At 43.7% G+C, this 20,084-nt stretch overlaps 1 protein-coding gene across 1 annotated transcript in view; it reads left to right on the plus strand.

Moving 5' to 3' along the window:
* LOC135526261 (dedicator of cytokinesis protein 2-like) overlaps positions 1-20,084 on the plus strand; it is a 152,075-nt gene that overhangs the window by 30,025 nt on the left and 101,966 nt on the right. Inside the window, exons 22-24 of the mRNA XM_064954456.1 lie at positions 4,244-4,352; positions 4,579-4,649; positions 9,311-9,417. Coding sequence (XP_064810528.1) covers positions 4,244-4,352; positions 4,579-4,649; positions 9,311-9,417 — 287 coding nt within the window. The remainder of the gene's footprint in view (positions 1-4,243; positions 4,353-4,578; positions 4,650-9,310; positions 9,418-20,084) is intronic.

Genomic DNA, 20,084 nt, shown 5'->3' on the forward strand with positions numbered 1-20,084 from the left:
TAAAATAAGTCATGTTAAGCCTTGAGACAATTGAGACATGGATTGGGACCCCAGTAAGTAAAAGCTTTTTGCCAGTACAGAGGGGTAGGGTAACGAGTGAGTTATGCTTCAGTAAGGTTGTCTTCTTAACGTTCAGAGCTATGTTTATCAACTGTACCATAGAAATGGAAAGTAAATCACTGAAAATAGATGTTGTGGTGGCAGCTGCAGAGAAATAGTTGGATTTAGGATGAGTTACAGGATGAGTTACAGGGTGTGTTGAGGGGTGGTGTCCCGTCCTCCTAGGCTGTTGGCCTGGGCAGGAGCAGACAGGTCTCCCGAGTGGCACAGCGGTCTAAGGCACTGCATCTCAGCGCTAGAGGCATCACTACATTGGGAGTCCCATAGGGCGGCGCACAATTGGCCCAGCGTTGTCCAGGTTTGGCCGGGGTAGGCCGTCATTGTAAATAAAAGTTTGTTCTTAACTGACTTTCCTAGTTAAATAAAGGTTCAACTTTAAACATTTTTTTTTAAATAGGGTCAAAGTAGTGGAATGGGGTAGTGGGTTTTAATGAGTGTAGGTGGCAACAGCATAGATGTACCTGGGTGTATGAGATTTTACAGATTTTTAAGAGTTAATTGGGTGATTTTATATTTTCATGAAATAGTAGTATGTAGGTGTAGAGTTAGTTGGTGGTGTTATTCTTTTCTTTAAGGAACAGGAATAATGTAGGTAGGCTGGGACTGGCCTCACACTTTAGTACAATAGGTGGCGATGTATGCACCTTTAAGTTGGATGTGATCCGCCAACCCAAACTCAAAGAACATGAGGAAGAAGACAGGGATTGTGTATGTGTGCCATTTAGATGGTGAATGGGCAAGACAACATTTTTTAAGTGGGTTTTTCATGCTCAACAGTTTCCTGTGTGTATCAAGAATGCTCCACCGCCAGTGGTGTAAAGTACTTAAGTAACAATACTTTGAAGTATTTAGTCGTTTTTTGGGGGGCTATCTGTACTTTACTTTGACTTTTACTGCACTACTTTCCCAAAGAAAATCCTTTACTTTTTACTCCATACATTCTCCCTGACACCCAAAAGTACAGAAACATTTTCCAATTCACACACTTATCACGAGAACATCCCTGGTCATCCCTACTGCCTCTGATCTGGCAGACTCATTAAACATAAATGCTTCCTTTGTAAATTATGTCTGAGTGTTGAAATGTGTCCCTGGCTATATAATAAAACAAGAAAATTGTGCCGTCTGGTTTGCTTAATATGAGGAAGGCGAAATTATTTTTTACTTTTGGAGTCAACATTGGCCAGCATCCCTGTGGAATGCTTTTGACAGCTTGTAGAGTCCCCGCCCCAACGAATTGAGGTTGTTTGAGGGGGAAAAGTGGTTCCTAATATTCTGTGCATTCAGTGTATACATCCATATGTTTTCTAAACTGGTACCGGGCTACCTTCAACTGAGTCTTTTGAGGCTTGTGGGCATCCTAGAGCAAAGCAACCAACTTGTACAGTACCAGTCAAAAGTTTGAACACACCTACTCATTCAAGCGGTTTTCTTTATTTTTACTGTTTGCTACATTGCAGAATAATAGTGAAGACAAACACTATGAAATAACACATATGGAATCATGTAGTAACCTACATTTTTATTTTATAGTCCCCAAAGAAGCCACCCTTTGCCTTGATGACATCTTTGCACACTTTTGGCATTCTCTCAACCAGCTTCATGAGGTAGTCACCTGGAATGCTTTTACAACAGTCTTGAAGGAGTTCCCACATATGCTGAGCACTTGTTGGCTGCTTTGCCTTTACTCTGCGGTCCAACTCATCTTAAACCATCTCAATTGGGTTGAGTTTTGGTGATTGTGGAGGTCAGGTCATCTGATGCAGCACTCCATCACTCTCCTTCTTGATCAAATAGCCTTTACACAGCCTGTAGGTGGATCATTGTCCTGTAGAAAAACAAATTATAATCTCACGAAGCGCAAACCAGATGAGGCTTATTGCTGCAGAATGCTGTGTTAGACATGCTGTGCCTTGAATTCTAAATAAATCACAGACAGTGTCACCAGGAAAGCACCCTCACGCCATCACACCTCCTCCATGCTTCACAGTGGAAATCACACATGCAGAGATCATCCGTTCACCTACTATGCTTTTCACAAAGTCACGGGGTTGTAACCAAAAATCAAACATTTTCAAAAATTCACCGGTCTACTGTACATTGCTTGTGTTTCTGGGCCCAAAAAGTCTATTCTTATTTTTGGTGTCCTTTTGTAGTGGTTTCTTTGCAGCAATTCGACCATGAAGTCCTGATTCACACAGTCTCATCTGAACAGTTGATGTTGAGATGTGTCTGTTACTTGAGCTCTGTGAAGCAATCTGAGGTGCAGTTAATTGCCGATTTCTGAGGCTGGAAACTCTAATGAATTTATCCTCAGCAGAGGTAACTCTGGATCTTCCTTTCCTGTGGCGGTCCTCATTAGAACCAGTTTCATCATAGCGCTTGATGGTTTTTACGACTGCACTTGAAGAAATTCTTGAAATGATCTGGATTGTCTTAAAGTAATGATGGACTGTCGTTACTACATGATTCTATGTGTGTTATTTCATCGTTTTGATGCCTTTGCTATTTTTCTACAGTGTAGAAAATAGTAAATATAAAGAAAAACCCTAGAATGAGTAGGTGTCTCTAACTGTATGTGTTCGCCAGAGTCTCACCTTTCCATATTGGTGTGTAGCCCAAACTGTTTGGATGATTCAGACGTTTTCGCGATGTCTCGGGGTCTGGCAAACATCGCTGTAGCTCGGCCACCTTCCTCCGCCGATGCGGAAGGCCACCATTGGCAGATGTGGTGGATTGAGACGCAGTTCATGCAAAACAGATTGTTTGAGTTTAAACAGACAGATTTTGATGGGGATTTTGCTATCATGCTAATTAGATTTCCGCTGAGGGTGCGGACATCAACTCTATCATTGCCCACAGAGTGAGTCCATGCAACTTATGTGACTTGCTAAGTTTGCTCCTGAACTTCTCTAGGCTTGTCATAACAAAGGGGTTGAATACTTATTGACTCACGACATTTCAGCTTTTCATATGTAATTAATTTTGGCTCTTGAGTGGAGCAGCGGTCTTAGGCACGCACTGCATCTCAGTACTAGAGGCATCACTACAGACCCAGGTTTGATTCCAGGCTTGGGCTTGGCCCGGGTTAGGCCGCCTTGTAAATAAGAATTTGTTCTTAACTGACTTGCCTAGTTAAATGAAAATAATTTGTAAACATTTCTAAAAATATAATTACACTTTGAAATTGAGGTGCTGTGTGTAGGCCAGTGACAAAAAAAGCCCTAATTAGTTTTCAATTCAGGCTGTAACACAATAAAATCTCAAGAGGTGTGAATACTCTCTGAAGGTACTGTATATCATATAGAAATGTAAGCACGGTTTGAAACGGTTATGTTTTAGTCAAACTATTTGATCTGTAAGGGCTTCATGCGGTCAATTTGCAGTGTACAAATGATTTGTAATTATGTTCCCGCCCCCCTGACCTTCCGCTCAAGTAAAGAATTGTCCCGCGGCTGAATCTAGTTGATGATCCCTGCTGTAAACCCTCCCCCCAGCACCCACGACCCGTGCTGCAATAAACATTTACCACAGAATTACAGTGAGACATTAGGAGATGTAGGAAGGAAGAGGGATGGAGAGCAGGGGAGGAGGAGCGAGATGAAAGGAGTGTAATGAGAAAACATTAGTTACAACGGTAGGGATAGATAGAGGAGTTTAACAAAGAATAGAAAGGGAGGAGTAGACAACTTTAGAGATTGTGATGTTTTGCTGGGGACACAAGATGAAACAAGATACAACATGAAACACTTGGCATAGCTTTGTATTCAGAGATGGTACTCTACTGTCAGTATCTGGTAGAGGTTGTGTACTGTAAAGTGTCCTCTGTCTAGTTTGACGTAGCCTCCATGTGACCTAGCCTCCTTACTCCTTCCGTTTCCCCCAACAGCAGCCAACTAGAACTACGTAAGTCCTTAAAAGTATTCGTTACCCCAGAAAGGAAAGAAAAGGGAGCACTCGTGTCTGTATAGATCTGAGTACATTTTTGGGACTAACAAGCAGGCTTATGTAGCGCGTTTTCGGTACACCTTCCCTTTTTTAAATCCTGTTGGAGACATTAACCGTGCCCCCCTCTCTTCCTCTTTCCTCCCCTTTTCCTCCCCCCCTGTCCCCCTCTCTCCAGGCTGTATGAAGGGAAGGAGCAGAAAGAGTTTGAGGAATCTCTACGGAGACTATTCGAGTCCATCAACCAACTAATGAGGAGTGACCACAACACAACAGTCTTGCTGCAGGTAAACACTCCAACTTCTCTACCTCTCTCCTCCTCTCCTCTCCTAATGCTCTACAGTGCATTTCTCTGTCTCTCCATCTTTTTTTTTTTACCTTGCTCATTTATTGATATGACCTCATTTGTCCCGATTTCAGGTTTTATGATATCTTTCCCATCCATGTGCATGTCTCTCTCTCTCTCTGCCTCTCTCTCTCTTTGTCGGTCTCTCTCTGTCTCTCTCTCTCCAGGTGGCTGCTCTGAAGTACCTTCCCACAGTCTTGCAGGATGTGGAGACAGTGTTTGACGCCGAACTCCTGAGGTGAGTGCTATCCTCTGCCGCCTCCACAGGAATAGTAAATAGAACCGCTGTCAACATCGCTCAGAGCCTTCCCAGGGTGCAACGTGAAGTGACGTGTCTCTCACCTCAGTCACCTGTACCTAACGTCCACTAACTTCCCCTCTGACCCCCCCCCGTCCCTCTGGCTGATAACTGTCTCATAACGTTGTCTCCACAAAAACCCAACAAAACAAAACAGTCTAAAACACTGTCTCTGTCTCCCAGCCCTCTACCAAGGTCACAACCTTATTCCCCAGCTCTCTTTAACTCACAGTGACTCGTCACATCTTCCATTAACCTTTCATGAACCCCTCAGAGACAGACAGCCTTGCCTTTACAGTACCCATAATGAACATAGATGTGACTCTACCACATCCCCAGACCTTTTAGCTTTATAATGAAATGGGTCTCGAGTCTCCTTATGGCAGACAGACGTTTGGTTCCAGCAAACCACAACATCTTTATTTCAGGCCTGACCTTTCCATGACCTGTGTCTGAGACTCTCTGAAGTTAGTGTGTGTGTGTGTGTGTGTGTGTGTGTGTGTGTGTGTGTGTGTGGGGGTGTGTTTTTTTCTGGGTGTGTGGAACTCTGTTCAGACAGTCCAAACCTGTCTGGTCTGTTGTATCTCTGGAGTGGTTGAGTGTCAACACAATGTCATAGAGGTGTTACCTAAAACACCTGGCCACCTGCACCAGAATGATAGTGGCAAGAACAGACCAAACACATACGCACCAACAATCAAGGTGATGTACTGTAGACTCAACGAACCACAACCAATAATCTTAACACTGACTCTAGGAAGAAATGCCCTAAAGATCTTAATGGTGATATTTCAACGCTTTATTGCAGTGCTCTGGGTCCTTACGGGAGAGCCATAACTTTGGTTTAATAAATGAACACAAACACCCAGCAGGTCCTCGCCTAGGAGGGTTGGGACGTGGGCCTCTGTAGGACAGACAGCCTTATATAATACAATAGCATGATTTTTCAATTTGTAATTAGATTGAAATTAGAGAGCCTAATTAGCACGCGATGCGCCACGGATCAGCTCTCTCTACTGTCTGAAAAGTGGTTGGCATTATCATTTAATTTGTTGTTCATCTAGCTAATGAATGTACTGTGTCAACCATATTAACAAATGTATCTGCAGAATGGATGCCACCATGCTCAATCTCCCTAAGAAGCTGCCGAGACTTTGTAACTGGCTCATTTCATTCTTATTTGATTGGATTCCGGGCTGAGGGTGACAGCACCTTGTCTCGTCATTAGTGTCCGTCGCTAGTTCGCGAGTTTGGCTCATCTGTTTTCACAAGGTCTAGCTAGGGGGGGGTTGTTCTTAATGTTTTGTACACTCAGTCAGTGGTGGAAAAAGTACCCAAAAGTAAAGATACCTTAATAGAACATGACTCAAGCACAAGTGAAAGTCACCCAGTAAAATACTACTTGAGTGTAAGTCTAAATGTATTTGGCTTTAAATATGCTTCAGTATCAAAAGTAAGTGTAGTCTCTAAAATATACTTAAGTATCTAAAGTAAAAGTATAAATCATTTCACATTCCTTATATTAAGCAAACCAGACGGCACCATTTTCTTGTTTTTAAAATGTATGGATAGCCAGGGGCACACTCCAAACACTCAGACATCATTTACAAATGAATAATTTATGTTTAGTGAGTGCCAGATCAGAGGCAGTAGGGATGACCAGGGATTTTCTCCTGATAAGTGTGTTAATTGGACCATTTTCCTGTACTGCAAAGATTTTGAAATGTAACTTTTGGGTGTCGGGGGAAAATGTATGGAGTAAAAAGTACATAATTTTCTTTAGGAATGTAGTGAAGTAAACGTAGTCAACAATATCAATAGTAAAGTAAAGTACAGATACCCCAAAAAACAACTTAAGAGGTACATTCAAGTATTTTTACTTAAGTACTTAACACCACTAAACTAAATCTCATAGCTCATAAACTCTCTTCTCTCACGAGCCTGCTCAGGTCAGAATGGCAGTTAATGTCTGGTTCTGAATTACATGTGTAATTTCAACTGCTTCAAATATCTGATTCGATAAACGATCAGTCACTCAGACTGATAGGTGCTTCTGTAACCTGAGTAAACTCAACTCATTGCACTGGCGCCATCGTAGCCTTGACCACAACACGTGTTCACCGATATCCCCTTACTTTCAATTCAATTAGTTATTTTTTCAAGACCTGAGGCACTTTTTCATTCCCGATGCCCAAGAAAAAGTCAAAAACAAAACACTTAGTTTCCTAGTACATATGGAGATGAAAAAGGTTTATGAATGACATCTTGGAGGATTACAGAGAAAAGGATTTGACTGTAACCCTCTGTGGGGGTTACCCGGGAAGGCCAGTGGGGAAATATACCATTTGGGACACATCTCTAGTTTCTGTGCTGTGTATCTGTATCTCTGCTCTCCCGAGCCTGCTCAGGTCAGAATGGCAGTTCATGTCTAGTTCTGACTTACATGTGTCATTTCAACTGCTTCAACCTGATTCGTAAAAGATTAAACAAACTCGTCGGGAAAAACGAGAAAAGACTATCACTTTACATGGAATCAAACCATGTGCTACGTGTTTACAATTGAAATGAAAGTGTTTAATTAAAACGGTAGCTAGAGACTTTGCAAAATTGCTCTTCTAGCCTTGCTGAACAATTGATCTAATTCTACACTTCCTCACCCTCTCTCTCCATCTTCCTCGCTCCACTTCCCCACCCTCTCTCACCCTTTCCTTTCATTTTCCTTTCACTGTCTCTCTTTCTCCCTTTGCCTCTTCCTCCCCCCACACCCCCTCCCTCTCCCTCTTCCTCTCTCCACACCCCCTCCCTCTTCCTCTCGCCACACCCCCTCCCTCTCCCTTTCCCACCCCCTCCCTCTTCCTCTCTCTCCACACCCCTCCCTCTCCCTCTTCCCCTCTCCACACCCCCCTCCTCTCTCCCTCTTCCCCTCTCCACACCCCCTCCCTCTCCCTCTTCCTCTCTCCACACCCCCTCCCTCTCCCTCTTCCTCTCTCCACACCCCCTCCCTCTTCCTCTCTCCACACCCCCTCCCTCTTCCCTCTCTCCACACCCCCTCCCTCTCCCTCTTCCTCTCTCCACACCCCCTCCTTCTTCTTCTCTCCACACCCCCTCCCTCTTCCTTCTCTCCACACCCCCCCCCTCCCTCTCCCTCTCTCCACTCCCCCTCCCTCTCCCTCTCTCCACACCCCCTCCCTCTCCCTCTTCCTCTCTCCACACCCCCTCCCTCTCCCTCTTCCTCTCTCCACACCCTCTCCCTCTTCCTCTCTCCACACCCCCTCCCTCTTCCTCTCTCCACACCCCCTCCCTCTTCCTCTCTCCACACCCCCTCCCTCTTCCTCTCTCCACACCCCCTCCCTCTTCCTCTCTCTCCCACCCACCCCCCTCCCTCCCTCTTCCTCTCTCCACACCCCCTCCCTCTTCCTCTCTCCACACCCCCTCCCTCTTCCTCTCGCCACACCCCCTCCCTCTTCCTCTCTCCACACCCCCTCCCTCTTCCTCTCTCTACACCCCTCCCTCTCCCTCTTCCTCTCTCCACACCCCCTCCCACTCCCTCTTCTTCTCCCTACACCCCCTCCCTCTCCCTCTCCCTCTTCCTCTCTCTACACCCCCTCCCACTCCTGCTTCCTCTCTCTACACCCCCTCCCTCTCCCTTAACCCTCTACACCCCCTCCTTCTCCACACCCCCTCCCTTCCTTCCTCTCCACACCCCCCCCCTCTCTCCCTTCTTCCTCTCTCCACCCCCCCTCCCTCTCCCTCTTCCTCTCTCCACACACCCTCCCTCTCCCTCTTCCTCTCTCCACACCCCCTCCCACTCCCTCTTCCTCTCTCCACACCCCCTCCCTCTTCCTCTCTCCACACCCCCTCCCTCTTCCTCTCTCCACACCCCCTCCCTCTTCCTCTCTCCACACCCCCTCCCTCTCCCTCTTCCTCTCGCCACACCCCCTCCCTCTTCCTCTCGCCACACCCCCTCCCTCTTCCTCTCTCCACACCCCTCCCTCTCCCTCTTCCTCTCTCCACACCCCCTCCCACTCCCTCTTCTTCTCCCTACACCCCCTCCCTCTCCCTCTCCCTCTTCCTCTCTCCACACCCCCTCCCACTCCCTCTTCCTCTCTCTACACCCCCTCCCACTCCTGCTTCCTCTCTCTACACCCCCTCCCTCTCCCTAACCCTCTACACCCCCTCCTTCTCCCTCTCCCTCTTCCTCTCTCCACACCCCCTCTCTCTCCCTCTTCCTCTCTCCACACCCCCCCCCTCTCTCTCTCCCTCTTCCTCTCTCCACACCCCCTCCCTCTCCCTCTGCCTCTCTCCACACACCCTCCCTCTCCCTCTTCCTCTCTCCACACCCCCTCCCACTCCCTCTTCCTCTCTCTACACCCCTCCCTCTCCCTCTCCCTCTTCCTCTCTCTACACCCCCTCCCCCTCTCCCTTTCCCTCTTCCTCTCTCTACACCCCCTCCCTCTCCCTTTTCCTCTCTCTACACCCCCTCCCTCTCCCTCTTCCTCTCTCTACACCCCCTCCCTCTTCCTCTCTCCACACCCCCTCTCTCTCCCTCTTCCTCTCTCCACACCCCCTCCCTCTCTCCATGCCTCCTTTCCTCTCTCCAGTCAGTTGCTGTATGAATTCTACACCTGTATCCCTGCTGACAAACTGCAGAAACAGAAGGTGTCCTCCATGGCCGAGATCGTCAGCAGCAAACTCTTCGAAAAACAGGGTAAGACAAACCTCCATGCTAGACAACGGACCAATGACTGACCTCTATGTTAACTACCATAGGAGCAGCCAACCAATCGCACACCTCATCTCGAAAGATTTGGGTAGATAGAGAAGTGTCTGCCCAATGTCAGATGCAAGGTCATACAACCTTGACTATTATGAGAACATCCTACATCACCATTTAAACACACGACAACCCCACTTCACTCCCTCACCTTCCCTCCACTCAGATTCTATTATGAAGGCCTTACTGGCCTGTAGTGGTGTGATAAGTGGCAAATCGACTCCCTAAGTGGCCCCCCAGTCAGATTGATGGAAGACTCTGGGTGCTACTGTTCTCTAATTGGCTCCTGATAAGTGGTCCGAGCTGTCGCCACAACGCCAGACACAACTGACAGATTGCTATTGTTGTCATCGCTCTGCTGTTTGTTTTTAAACTGATATCTGAATGAATATGTTAGAGAGAAAGAGAGAGAGATCAGAAAGAGAGAGAGAAAGCAGATGGAGAGAGAGAGAGAGAGCCCAGCAGCAGCAGCAGAAGAAGCTTGTTGGCAGTTAAACAGACATCTACCCCCCTCCCCTTCATCCCCGTAACACCTAACACCCCCATCCTCTCTCCTCCCTGCTTCTCACTCCCTGGCCCATCTTTGTCTCCGGGTGACGGATGATGTTGTAACTGGGGAGTGTGTGTGTGTGTGTTTGTTTTGTTGTGTGTGTGTGTGTGTGTGTGTTCCGTTGCCGGTTTGCCGTTGATGATTATCGATGTTGTTTTTGCTCGACGTTGCCGTGGGTGAGTCATCAGTCAGCCGTGGCCCTTAGCTGCCTGGTATTGTGGGTGAATGGGGGAGAGGTGCGGGTAGAATAGCGGGGAGCTTGACGTAGCGCGACACGGCTCGGCCTGGACACTCCTCCCATATTGATTATTGTGGCGTTGATTAATTCCCCCGGGGCTCCGGGCACCCTGCGGCCGATGGCCGACTGTCACTGTACCCAGAGTCACCAACCACCACACACTGCATTAATACAGGGAGAGAGGAAAGAGGGAGTGGAGGGGAGAGAGGGGGAGGGAGAGATGGAAGGGAGGGGGAGAGGGAGAGGGAGAGGGAGGGGGGAGCGAGGGAGATAGAGAGGAAGGGAGGGAGGGAGTGAGGGTAAGGGCAATGTAGAGAGTAGGGGGAGAGATTAAATAAAATTGTTGATGGAGAGAGAGAGCGAGAGGATGACAGGGATAGTGGGGCAGATTGCGTGACGAGAGAGAGAGAGATTGACCTCTATGTTTGTTAGCTGGATAGATACACGCAAAGTTCATGTATATATTATCAAGCCCGAATCATTCCTCATACCATCAGCTGACCTTTGACTCTCTCTATGCCCGTCACCCTGCATAAAAACACAATTCCAAGGTTCCCTGTTTGACTGCCTTGTTTATTTATTAATTCATTCCATATCAATCCAGAGACTCAGCCCTAATAGAGGGCTGACTCTCATTTTAATTAAGATGTATTTGGCATTGTAAATGTAGGCCTGTTTGTGGTGGGAGCATTTAGGCCAGTGAAATATGCAGGAGGGAAAATTATACATTTATACCAGCTAATGGCTTCTGGTCTGCTATCACTGCCTCCCAATACATATTTAATCTACCTGCCTGCCACCCACCATTCACCGGGGACACACTGAGTGACAGGGGAGAGATGGAATAGTGTGCGTGTGACCGGGGGGGATATGTGTATGTGATTTTGCAATGTGTGTGTGTTTCTTGGGCTGGCTGTCTCTGTCCTAGGGTTGATGACACACAGTTGGACTCATGGACCGCAGGTAACATTTGAACAGATTGGATTTTCTCCCCTCTAGATTTATTTGACATATGTTCCATGGATTAAGGAGCCTGCAGGCAGATACAGTACACACGTACACAAGCACGCACATACACACATGCATATATACACACACACACACACACACACGTGTTTCATAAGGGTTAATCTGGTTCTGGTTTCCCCATAATTAAATTACATTCACGAGAAGCATTACGGCACAACTTAGCCAAATTATTCTGACGTCAGACAGTCACAGTGACAGATTGAGCACATCAATACTGGATGAGATGGTAGACAGAAACCTGACAGATTAGGGAAAAAGACAAATGAAATAACTAGTCTGTTTTTTATTTGTTTAAGGAAGGAGAATGTGGAAAATAGTTTCCTAGGGTTAGAAGCTTGAAATGTAGATTGATATAAAGTGGAGTTAGCAGTGGATACATAGGAAGAGAAGATAGAGAGAAGAGAGTGAAAGGATGATACATCCTCCAGAAGTTTAGTTTTCCTATATTTTTGCTCAGCTGCCCGCAGCCCTGTTCTGTAAGCTCCCAATAAGTCACTCAGCCACGGAGCAGGAGGGGAGGGCCGAGACAGGAGAAAGATTGAAGTCGCCAAGTACGAAGAGCGGTGAGCCATCATCAGGAAATTAGCTTACCAAGGTGTCAAGCTCTTTGAGTAACTCTCCAAGGACACCTGGGGGGCGATAGATGACAACAATGTTAAGCTTGAGTGGACAAGTGACAGTGACAGCATGGAATTCAAATGAGCAGATGGACAGGTGAGAGAGGGAGAAAAGACACATCTCCTATTAGGAAAAATGAGTAGCCCTGTGCCACCACAGGGATAACCAGATGCTCTCAGACTTTGAGAGAAATCGTAGTCAGATGAAGAGCGGGCAGCTGGACTAGCAGTGTTCTCTGGGGGATCCATGGCTCGGGCAAAAAAGGGACTGAAGGGCAGCATAAGCTGAGATGAACTCAGCGTTCTTGTTCTCGGATCAGCAGTTCAAACCGCTGCAGAGACCAGGAATTCCACATGGGTTGTGCGTGAATGATACACTAAATTAGAACGGTTGCAGCCAAGAGGTGGGGAGCGTCTATATAGCCTGTAGGGAGAGGAGAAGATAGGTATGGAAAACACACACGTAGTTGTCAAAGCTACAAAATAACAAAATGAGATCATCCGACAATAACTAGTTAAGATACTAAAGTGAGAGAGTGGTGTGGAGCGTTCCTCTTTTTACTTCCTTGAATAACTCGACAGAACCGCCTTTGTTTTGGCGACCGCCTTATTTTTGCGACGAGACCACCGCTTACAGCTGCCACGGAGAAAACTGTCGAGACTGAAGTACTAATACTAATTGCTAATTGCCTTGCACAGGTGAAGAGCACACCTCCCGGTACTAATTGCTGATTGCCTAGAAGAGGAGAAACCACTCCCCCTCCAATACAGCTACTGATTACGAAAACAACATCATTCACAAATTGCCCTAGTTGAAGTGTCAATGATCATCTCCAAGGTAATAGCAGTCAGCAGTTCACATACCAAGTAGGTTACTGGGAATACAGGCAGCACTTAAAGTAGATGGCCCTATCTAGTAAAAAGACAGTACTAGACAACAACAGATGAGATACAAAAATTCTATGTGTCAGTCTTGGAGATATCAGGAGTCCTCTTTGACTGCGCATTTCCTGCAATTCTTACTTTTACCACTAGAGGGTGATCGGACAATTTCTTGGGGTCTGTCCTCCCGAAGTTGTTGACTGTTTTTTGTGCTTGCCAGTTAGCTAGCAGATCTCAGCTGTTAGCAGTCAATGGCTAGCAGTGTCTTACAGGCGATAAAAAAACGGATGATTGCCATCATTCTTTTGAGTCTTCACTGAATTATTTAGTGTAACATATTAAACATTAAACCTCATAACTAAGTCATGGTAACCTTGTAAACAATTAATTTAGACTGGATGTTTATTTTAAACAGCCGTTTATTTGCTGAAATGTGTGCCGTGGCTCGGCTATTAAAAGGCACAGGCGGCTATTTAAGACTTTCAATAGTACAGTATACAAAATCCAACGGTATGTAGCTAGATAGTTCAGTCCTCCAGTGTGTTATCGAGGGTAAATATGAGCCATTCCAATTGTTGACTATACATTGTTTTGCAGCAATTATACCTACATTACAAAACTTGTCAATGCTCCTTATAGGACACATCACTGCAATCTATACTACTCTGGTCATCTCTGTAAACTGGTCATCTCTGTATACCCATCGCAAGACTGGTTGATGCTTTTTTATGAAACCCTCATAGGCCTCACTCAGCCCTATCTGAGATATTTACTGTAGCCCTCATCCTCCACATATAACACCAGTTCTGCCAGTCACAGTAAGTTCCCCAAAGCACACACATCCCTGGGTCGCTCATATTTTCAGTTTGCTGCAGCTCGCAACTGGAACGTCCCAGCAGGAGGCCTGTTTGCCTTTTGACAGGCCGTCATTGCAAATAAGAATTTGTTCTTTAACTGACTTGCCTAGTTATATAAAGGTGAAATAATATATATATACTGTATATACAAAAAGAAATGTAGAAAAAAAAAGAAATGCCCCAATATTTAAATTTCCCAACATACAAAATCGTGGAGATGGATGGATATAAATTGACACACCCAATGAAATGATAGCGCATACATGATCCCAGAATGGCATCAGTTTATCACTGGACCACAGCATAGGGTTCCATTGTGCTTTTTGTAACTCCCGCAGAGATGTGCCTTTTCTGGTTACATTACATTCCTTCTGGCAGGAGTGTAGTAAGTCCTATGAACAATCTCAAATTGCAGTAGTTTATGTCTTATTTTGCAAGAGCAGGTATGACATTTTCACATGTCCGTGACCAGTGGTTCTCTTCAATTTCTTCCTTATAAGTTCTGAACCATCAGTCAGAGTTTCAGTCAACACTTTATATAATTTGGCAATTAACTTCTTTGGCGTAGCAGCTTCTTTCAGTATTTTTGTCTATGCCAGATACCTTCGGTTCATCCAGATTCTGTGGAAGAGATTTCTGAGTTGTAAGAACTTAAAGAAATCGGCCTTGGATAATCCAAATCTTCCTTGTAATTGATTGAATGACAGCAGAGGTCCGTCATAGTGTTCAAAATGTATTATGCCACTTTGAAACCAGGACTTAAAGGTGTTTTCATTGAGTACTTGAGGTAAGGTGGGGTTATTCCAAATAGGGGTACTTAGCGATATTGGTTATTTCCACCTCATGAATGGATGTACATTTTCCCAAATACGAATGGAATTGAGAATCATTGCATTGTCAGCTTTTTTTTCTCTTCAACACCTTGGACCCGAAGTAGTATTTTAGATCATAAGGTATTACACTCATGGCACAAGGATAGTCTGCTGTCCATTGTTTAAGTGAAACCAGTTGAGCAGCCCAGTAATACAGCTTCATTTGAGGTAGTCCAAGACCTTCAGCTTTACAGGGTAAGTGTAAAACAGTCCATTTGACTCTTGAGGTCTTTAAATTCCAAACGAAGTTTGAGAGCAGGCCATTTATTATATTAAAACAGTTAGATAGAATTGAAACTGGCATGGCCTGGAATTAAATAAATTAACCATCGCAACATGTTCATTTTGAGAAATAGGGAGAGATCTCCATCTTTGAACATCAGATTCAATCTTTTTTATTAACTGAAATAATGCCCATTTTCCTTTTTCTCCCAACTGACTTTGAATCCTTATACAGCAGTAAAATAAATGACAGAGAATGTTCTGGTACAGATAAATAAATTAAAATGCCATCTGGATATGTTGCAGGTCCCAGCAGATAATAGTTCCTGTAACACAGGATAAATGATGAAACAGGAGAACGTGGCTTCTCTTTCAAAGGTTCTCAATTATTTTATTCAACAGTGCAAATTGTCTTTTTATGTCTTTTCGTTGTATTTTTTAAAGGTATTTAATAATTTGTCTCATAAATCCCTGACATTATTATTTCATAATCATATCAAAAATACATCAATTTACACGTAACAAATATTATATTGCAATCCAATTCACATCCTAAAATTCTTTACATTTATGCCCCTAACACATTTACTCTTAATTTGAATTCAAATCAAGGTTTATATGTCATGTGCGCCGAATACAACAGGTCCTTACAGTCAAAAAAAGGTGTGTGTGTGTGTGTGTGTGTGTGTGTGTGTGTGTGTGTGTGTGTGTGTGTGTGTGTGTGTGTGTGTGTGTGTAGGTAAGTGAAAAGATAATAAAACAACAGTAGAAAGACATTTGAAAAAAGAGTAGCAAGGCTATATACAGACACCTGTTAGTCAGGCTTATTGAGGTGGTATGAACATGTAGGTATCGTTAAAGTGACTGTACATATATGATGAACAGAGAGAAGCAGAAGCGTAAAAAGAGACCTGTTTAGGTAGTAAAAATTCACCTGTTTAGGTTATAATAATGTAGTTCACTGTTGCCCACTATAGCCCCATAAGACATTCTAAAACATGAAAGCCTTTAAAACCTCTTAGAACTACCCCTCCCAGCTCCGGGAGAATGGTCATAAGTAACCACTAAATAGCATAAAGGCTGTAGACACCTTAGGGAAGCCACAGAAAAAGGAATCTGGTTGATATCCTATTCAATGGTCAATAGGGATGCATAGGAACACAGCGGTTTCAAAATAAATTCACTTCCTGATTGGATTTTTCTCAGGCTTTTGCCTGCAATATCAGTTCTGTTATACTCACAGACAATATTTTTACAGTTTTGGAAACTTTAGAGTGTTTTCTATCCTAAGCTGTCAATTATATGCATATTCTAGCATCTGGTCATGAGAAATAGGCTGTTTACTTTGGTAACGTTATTTTTCCAAAAATAAAAATAGTGCCCCCTAGCTTCAAGAGGCTAATTAGGCTGGTATAACTCATTAGAAGTTACTTTATACCCATGCTCAAAATAAATTCACACAGTGTAATGCTAATTATTGGAAAACGACTGAACAAGCTAGCATAGAGCTAACCGAAGCTAGCAACCAACTGACCGGAGCTAGTAAACAGCTAACCGGAGCTAGCCAAAAGCTAACCGGAGCTAGCCAATAGCTAGCAGCTTTTCTAACATTTACAGTACAACAATTACAAAGTTCTTAAACATCACAGTTACAACATTAAATTCTCTAAACCCTTAGGATATTGTCAGGAGTCTCTTTTTCAATTAGTTTTTTTTAGATCAAAGGAATGCACCGCCATCTTTTCATCTTACACTCGACATGTGTTTTCTGGCTAGTATGACGTTTTACAATTACTGTGTTGTTTCAAACCTTTACAATCACTTCAACAGGCAAAACTATGTGAATACTTGCAAAAGTATTCATCCCCCTTGGCGTTTTTCCTATTTTGTTGCTTTACAACCTGTAATTTAAATGGATTTTGACTTGGATTTCATGTAGTGGACATACACAAAATAGTCAAAATATGTGAAGTGAAAAAATTACTTGTTTTAAAAAAAATAAAGAAAAAATAAAATGGAAAAGTTGTGCGTGTTTATGTATTCACCCCCTTTGCTATGAAGCCCCTAAATAAGATCTGGTGCAACCAATTACCTTCAGAAGTCACATAATTAGTTAAATAAAGTCCACCTGTCACATGATCTGTCACACGATCTCAGTATATATACACATGTCCTGAAAGTCCCCAGAGTCTGCAACACCATTAAGTAAGCGGCACCATGAAGACCAAGGAGCTCTCCAAACAGGTCAGGGACAAAGTTGTGGAGAAGTACAGATCAGGGTTGGGTTATAAAAAAATATCAGAAACTTTGAACATCCGACAGAGCATCCATTATTAAAAAATGGAAAGAATATGGCACCACAAACCTGCCAAGAGAGGGCCACACTCCAGAACTCACAGACCAAGCAAGGAGGCCATTAATCAGAGAGGCAACAAAGAGACCAAAGATAACCTTGAAGGAGCTGCAAAGCTCCACAGTGGAGATTGGAGTTTCTGTCCATAGGACCACTTTAAGCCGTACACTCCACAGAGCTGGGCTTTACGGAAGAGTGGCCAGAAAAAAGCCATTGCTTAAAGAAAAAACAAGCAAAATGTTTGGTGTTCATCAAATGGCACGTGGGAAACTCCCCAAACATACGGAAGAAGGTACTCTGGTCAGATATGACTAAAATGTAGCTTTTTGGCCATCATGAAAACGCTATGTCTGGCACAAACCCAACACCTCATCACCCTGAGAACACCATCCCAGTGAAGCATGCTGGTGGCAGCATCATGCTGTGGGGATGTTTTTCATCAGCAGGGACTGTCAATTGGTTAGAATTGAAGGGATGATGGATGGTGCTAAATACAGGGAAATTCTTGGGGGAACATGTTTCAGTCTTCCAGAGATTTGAGACTGGGACGGAGGTTCACCTTCCAGCAGGACGATGACCCTAAGCATACTGCTAAAGCAACACGAGTGGTTTAAGGGGAAACATTTAATTATCTTGGAATGGCCTAGTCGAAGCCTAGACCTCAATCCAATTGAGAATCTTTGGAATGACTTAAAGATTGCTGTACACCAGCAGAACTCATCCAATTTGAAGGAGCTGGAGCAGTTTTGCCTTGAAGAATGAGCAAAAATCCCAGTGGCTAGACGTGCCAAGCTTATAGAGACATACCCCAAGACTCTTGCATCTGTAATTGCTGCAAAAGGTGTCTCTACAAAGTATTGACTTTGGGGGGGGGGGGATAGTTATGCACGCTCACGTTTTCTGTTCTTTTGTCTTATTTCTTATTTTTCACGATAAAACATATTTTGCACCTTCAAAGTGGTAGGCATGGTGTGTAAATCAACTGAAACAAACCCCCCAAAATTCAATTTTAATTCCAGGTTGTAAGGTAACAAAATTGGAAAAATGCCCAGGGGGGTGAGTTCTTCTGCAAGCCACTGTATGAGGACACACAGGTGCAGAATCGCATATAGTCCCAGTGTGAAGCAAACACGTCTAACTGTCCCCTATTGGCCAACAGTATTCTAAATACACTGCAATGGTGGAGGACTGAGATTTCAGTAAAAGTATTCTTGCCCATTACAAATAAACAATACATAAACACAAATGTGACCATACATTTTGTGTGCGTCACACATACAATGATATCTATCACATGTGGATGTCCACCAATATCTATGCCCCAGATTAAGCCATGAGTTCTAATTATTAATGCAAGGGGCTCTGTGGCTAAAGAAAATATATAATCAGAAAAAGGGCATCCCTGTCTTGTCACTCTTGATATCTTAAATTACTCAGAGATCTGTCCATTTGTTCGTACAGATGCTTTGTGGAATTTGTACAACAGCTCAATCCAGGAAATATATTAAAACACTTGATCTGAGTGAATAAAATGTTGTATTACTGTTACTGTACTATGCGAAAAGCCAATACTTTGGCAGTGATTTTGTAATCCACATTCAAGAATGATACTGGGCGGAAGGTCCACATTCCAATGGGTCCGTATCTTTCTTTTTAAGTAGGGTGATTGTAGCCAAACATAGTGACTGGGAAGTTAACTTTTCTCTCAAGTTGCTGTGAGCGTCATAGGCTTTAGTGTTTTGGGAAAAAAGTGTCTTTAAAATTCCCCTGGGAGTCCATCATTACCAGGAGATGTCCTACTTTATAGATGACTGATGGCATCCAACAATTCATCTGGGGTAATGTTTCTGCCCATATTCATATTCGCTGGTTCACTTATAATTGGGCAAATGGCCTTATTAAGGAAATTGTCTAGACCCTCCTTTGAACTTTTGTTTTCAGATTGATACAGTTTGTGATACAATGTTTTAAAGACTGTGTCGATTTCAGAAGGATCTACTGTTATCATCTGGGGTTTGAATGCAGTGGATGGTATGTTCCTCTTTCAAGAATTTTCCCTGCACTTTCCCTTGTTACTTGGATTTTCGGGCAGAAATCTCTGCAGATCAGGTGTTTATTGTGTCATATTCAAACTTCACATTGTCCAACTGTTGAAAGGTGTTGGCATTTAAATCTAAACTGTGTCTTTCTAAGTCGTCAATTTTCTGTTCTAGTATTTCTAGTTCTTGGGTCTTCTTTTTCTTATGTGAAGAGTAAGACATGATAGAACCTCTCATATGCTTTCAGAGCTTCCCAGACAACAGTTGGGTATACTTCATCATGTACATTTATTTCCCAAAACATGTCTATCTGTCGCCAACTAAAATTGTGTTGAATCGCCATGTCTTTGCTATTGACAAAGTAGGTTTGAGCTTTAACGTGAACGACAATGGGCTTACGGCCCATAATTATTCTTGGAAGGTATTTACTTACATTAAGAAACACAGGAAAGTAAAGAAATGTTTACAATAAAAAAAGTAAAGTCTTGAATATGAGTTGTGGACATGAGTAATAGAGTATTTTCTTTCAGTTGGATGTTTATATCTCCACATTGCCCATAGACCCATCTGATGTTTATTACTTTAGACATGTTTGGAAGAGGATATAGTTTAGTTGATGACTTGTCGAGAGTTGCATCCCGCAGACATAGTATTTTTAAACAACAAATCTATGAGACCGCAATGATTTGAATAGATTAAGGTGGCAGAGATGATACATTTTATTGCTTTATATTTTTCAGTGAATGATCATTCCTGTCTTTATGATATGAAATTATTTATAGAGATAAGTGTTGTGAGGGCCTCCCAGGTGGTGCAGTTGGTCTAAGGCACTGCATCGCAGTGCTAGCTGTGCCACCAGAGACTCTGAATCACGCTTCACCATCTCGAAGTCTGATGGACGAATCTGGGTTTGGCAAATGCCAGGAGAACGCTACCTGCCCC

This window comes from Oncorhynchus masou, chromosome 32 (genome assembly GCF_036934945.1).
Source record: "Oncorhynchus masou masou isolate Uvic2021 chromosome 32, UVic_Omas_1.1, whole genome shotgun sequence".
Lineage (NCBI taxonomy): Eukaryota > Metazoa > Chordata > Actinopteri > Salmoniformes > Salmonidae > Oncorhynchus > Oncorhynchus masou.